The following is a 4,664-nucleotide window of genomic DNA, read 5'->3' as shown; positions in this document are numbered from 1 at the left end:
TTCCGCATAAGCATAATCATACAATGATGGCATACCGCACGGGTAGTTAAGCACACACAGTAACAGGAAAAACATTCATGAAAGAAATAATTGCTTTGTAAATGTCTATATTAATCTGTTTATTCCCATGATCGGAGAGGCCATTGCGCTCGTTGTAAATTGTGGGGGAGCTGTGCCTGAAGCGATTCCACTCAAACAAAGTGTCCATTAGTTCGGCGTCAATCATTAAAGGAGAGAATAATAGCAAATAATATTCTCTTAAAGCAGGTGGTAGAGTTGGCGCTGTATTGGCATATCTATAATAGTCATATCCTTTGAATAATGGCTGCGAGGCAAATAAAAAGGTCAATGTCCTCCTTAATACCATTTTTAGTGTGCTTAAAGAATAAAAATGATGATGACTTCTGCCCTCTTGATGCCTGATTCTTCGTCTCCTCTGATAATTCGTGTTTATACAGGTTCACCGTTAGTTATTGGTATCATCTTAAAATCTTGGACTATAAAGCAAACGATTATTTTTTTAAGGAAAAAAGGCCATATCGGGTGTTACTGAACTTGATTAATTGTTTTAATGAGTTTTTCAAGGCGTTCCGCATATACTCACGACCCTGTCTGACGGGGAATTATTTTCGATGTCCTCGACTTTAAAATAATGTCACAGTCTCCAAAAAAGATATTCTGAACCCATATCATACCTTACCATACCTTACCATACACACCACACAGCACCACGCCACGCCACGCCATGCCACGCCACACCGTACATATAATATAATGAGTTTACGTTATGCCTTTGCTCTTTCACCAATGACATTGTGAAGCGGATGTTCGAGACAGCGGCAAAAATTGCAGTCTAACTCATGGATCGAGACTACATTAGTCCCGGACGTTGCCGAAGTCTGAGACTTCCTAGTCCAAGACTAAGGCAAGTCCAGGCCAACAAGAAGTAAGCTATTCATAGAGTCAGACTTCACCTCTTCTAACTAAGAAATCGCGGACTACGTGTGCGAAGTCTCAGACTAGAGGTCAAGCTATTTTTAACTGGTTTCTTTTTCCGCTGCGCATGTCAAGTAACACAGAAGTATTCATTTCTGTTTTGTGTTTGTTTTGAGTTTTGAATCAGTTCTGATCACTGGTCAACTTTAATCAACCTTTCGAGACATTCGACTATGAAATCTGCTAAAGCCTAAAGGGGTAAGGAAACCGAATTTTTCGGATGAAGAGACTGCACTGATGGTGGAGGAGATTTCAAGGGAGGCCCCTTGCCTGTTGTTTGCCTTGGAGAACGGTGTGATGATGAAGAAAAGAAGGAGAATTGGGACAGAATAACCGATAAAGTGAACGCTATAGGAGGGAACGGGAGAATGCAGGAGCAAATAATGGCTTTGCAAGTTTTCTTGGGTTTGCGTCGTAGACTTTCTCGCAAGCAATAAAAGCACTGTTTTGCCACGCCGATACACCTCTCACTCGAAGCTCGAGTTGCGCTGTGTGAATAATTGTACAGCCTTTCTCTGCGAATACGAAGATTTCTGAGAGGTATTATCAGCCATGGACAAATCAGTACCCACCGTCCCCAAGTATGATCCATTGAAGAGGCCCCTGGTTTCTTTCGAATGTCTCAAACAGTGGTGACAGTTTGAGCACTTAGGCATCATGCACAGATCCAGGACAAATTTGCAACTACGTTGATGTACAGAAGGTCTGCATCACAAACCACCTGGAGCAAAATTGAAATATGTTGGGGGGGGGGGGTTGTGTACCAGTGCACTGCTGCTCATTAGCATTAACAAGAGAGAGAGGGGGGGAGAAAGAGAGAGGGAGAGAGAGAGTGTGTGTGTGTGTGTGCGTGTGTGTGTGTGTGTGCGTGCATGCGTGTTGTGTGAGTGTGTGTTGTGTGAGTGAGTGAGTGTGTGTGCGTGTGTGTGTGCGTGTGAGAGAGAGAGAGAGAGAGAGAGAGAGAGAGGGGGGGGAGGGAGAAAGAGAGGAAGGGGGTGGGGGTTGGGAACTTACCTGCACATTTAACGAATGGAAGTTTTTCCTGTTCACGAACTCATGTTCCTGCTCGCCGGGTGCCTGGATGGATGGGAACTTGTGTATTGTCGATCCACGCGAATGTGTTCGGAGACCTGTGCATGTTAAGAAACTTGGCTGTGGACAGATTCGCCCCCTGCTGTCTCGCATTCAAATGTAATAGTTCTTCAACCGAAGAAGGGCCTCCGTGACAAGTTTAATGGTTCTACTGACGGTGGATTGGGTAACTCCAATCAGGTCTCTGACTGCATTTTGAAGCATCCCAGTTACGTAGTACCGTAATGATATCAGTATTTGCAAAAGAGGGGTAGGTGCACCTTTTCGATCTATTTCAAATTCCAACGATTCTTCTATCTCCTCCGTACGTAAGTTGAAGAATATTTTGGCGGTAACAGCGAAACTTTTGGTACACTTTTGCATTACTGAACATCTCAAAAGGGTGTGTTCTATCTCTGAAAATGCGGAATCGCCGAACGATAAGATGATTTCTCTGCTGCCTATATGTTGTTTTGGCATTTAGACCCAGACTATGCTCGGTACGCCTGCTAGATAGCTGGTGTAAATTTCACCCGTTTAGTCCCTCGTTTAGTCCGTGACTTCGCACAGTCGGGCCCTCTGAATAGCTTACAACGCGTTTTAGTCCGAGACAACTGAAATAGTCTCGGACTTCCGTCAAAGTCCCGGTCCATGAATTGGACCCCTGGGGGCTCTCAGCCTATTTTTCGAGATCAACAAAAACACCCAAATAGGCCAACATGAGTGAGGAATTTCTCATTTTAGTGTCAGAGCAAAAATGGGAAGAGGTTTCAGAACGAACAAAAAAAAGGAGGCTGTCAATTTGAAACTAGATTTTAATGGGTAACTACTCAAGACGGTACCGATAATAAATGTTCATATCATCAGTAAGCAGGTGTGAGTTAAGCCAACATTAACCCGAACACCCTAGAGGGTGAAGAGATACTTATCCCCTTCGTTCTTTGCCAAGGTCATGCAGCCACGGCGAAAGTTCTCTGGGTTGGGAGAGGGACATTGATCTGAGAAGGACATAAAGACGGCAACAGGAAATGAAACGTGTCGTTAACTCCAGATTGAGGCGACATGTTAAAGTGTTGGCTGGTTTCTCTCAGCTTGTCAAATTCCCTGAAGCTGGGAATATAAACCCGCGAAATGACATCAGAAATAAAAACGATTTGGTACAGAAACGGAACTAATGGAGGTTGAAATGACTTTGCATTCACGTTCACAGACTTGAAATTAAAACGACGTTGAAACGTCTTCTGTTGGAACTAAACGGATGCTAATATTTCACACATTCGTCGACACAATTATTAAGATCTTTTAGGGTGTGGACTGCTTCAATCTTGCCATTCAGGACCAGTCCAGGCAAAGGGAGACAATTCATCTTAGCAGGAAGACCAGATATTTGATCATTAAAGACTGTCCAGAACGAGTATTAAACTCACGTCTCTTATGGCAAAAACATTAAACCTCAGAAGTGGTTTGTTAGCGGGTGCTCTGGTGTGGTTTGCTCCTTCTTTCCTTTCAAACATCTATCGTCCTTATCTTCCATTATTCTTTTTTGTTCGTTACTCTCTTGTAATCCTCTAATCTTCGTCACTTATATGACCTTATTGTGTTGCAAGTACCGTAAAACTCTTACTAAAACAAAACTAAACCACAGACGGCGGTTATCGCTGGAGATGTTGAGCTAAATGATTTCTATCTTGTACATTTAAGATGTGAAAGATCCATAAATCACATCGATCAGATAAAGACAAATTAGATTCCTTGGCCACGTAAATAGATCAAATGTACTAGAAAAACTGCTGCTGTGTGGAAAGATAGAGGAAAAGAACAGCAGAAGAAGACAAAAAACGACACACACAGATGGCCTGAACAATTTTTCAACGAATAAAACAGAGAAAAATAGAGCTGCTCAAGAAGATAGACAACAAGAAGGAGTGGGGTAACATGATCGTTCATGGGTTCTCCAGACCTGACACCTTAATAATAAGAATACTAAAGTCCTTTTAGATAAAGCTGCATGTAAGTGTCACTTCGAAGGTGGGGGTGGCACTTGTTTGCCATATCATTTTATTTTTTTTGTAGGGCTGGCAAATGTTGCCCTTACTTACTAGATCTAGGTCTTTTGCCACGGGTATCGTTTCGTGAGACTGGGAATCCCCGCTGAAGGCTAAACCCGAAACGTGAATCGTTGTCTTTGAAGTACAAATGTATCGTCTCGTCCTGTGCGGGCGGGGGGACAAGCGAGTAGAGCAAACGCAGTACATTCGGGTGCTCGACGCTCGTCAGTTCTAGGCATGTGGGGTTATTGGTATCATCTCAAAGCTTGTTCATTTGTCTTCCTGTTGATGAAAAAATACCCACCTATCTTGTATACAAATAGAGATATTTACGATTGATGGAGGAGGGTTTCAGCGGTGAAATTAGCGAAAAAGTCGTCTACAAAGGTTTGGTGTTTTTCATTCCTTGAGAGTCCTTGGAAGTTGAAAATCTAACTTTTTTACATCTCTGATCGACGTTTTTCAGTAAAAATCCGCTCAGAAATGAGATTTAAAGTAACATAAAAGGTGTTGACCCCGAACCCCCCCCCCTCCCCCAACAAAACTTGT

At 42.9% G+C, this 4,664-nt stretch overlaps 1 protein-coding gene across 1 annotated transcript; it reads right to left on the bottom strand.

Moving 5' to 3' along the window:
* Positions 1 to 1,644: 1,644 nt before the first annotated feature.
* On the bottom strand, positions 1,645 to 2,292 carry LOC118478481 (putative nuclease HARBI1). The gene is given in 4 exon segments (XM_035972174.1): positions 1,645 to 1,671; positions 1,673 to 1,717; positions 2,011 to 2,148; positions 2,191 to 2,292. Coding segments are annotated over 4 exon segments (312 nt in total).
* Positions 2,293 to 4,664: the final 2,372 nt, after the last annotated feature.

The sequence above is a fragment of the Aplysia californica genome, unplaced genomic scaffold, assembly GCF_000002075.1.
Source record: "Aplysia californica isolate F4 #8 unplaced genomic scaffold, AplCal3.0 scaffold00601, whole genome shotgun sequence".
In the NCBI taxonomy this organism is placed as follows: domain Eukaryota; kingdom Metazoa; phylum Mollusca; class Gastropoda; order Aplysiida; family Aplysiidae; genus Aplysia; species Aplysia californica.
Note: the sequence above shows the minus strand (reverse complement) of the source record. Positions and strands in the feature narration are given on the sequence as shown.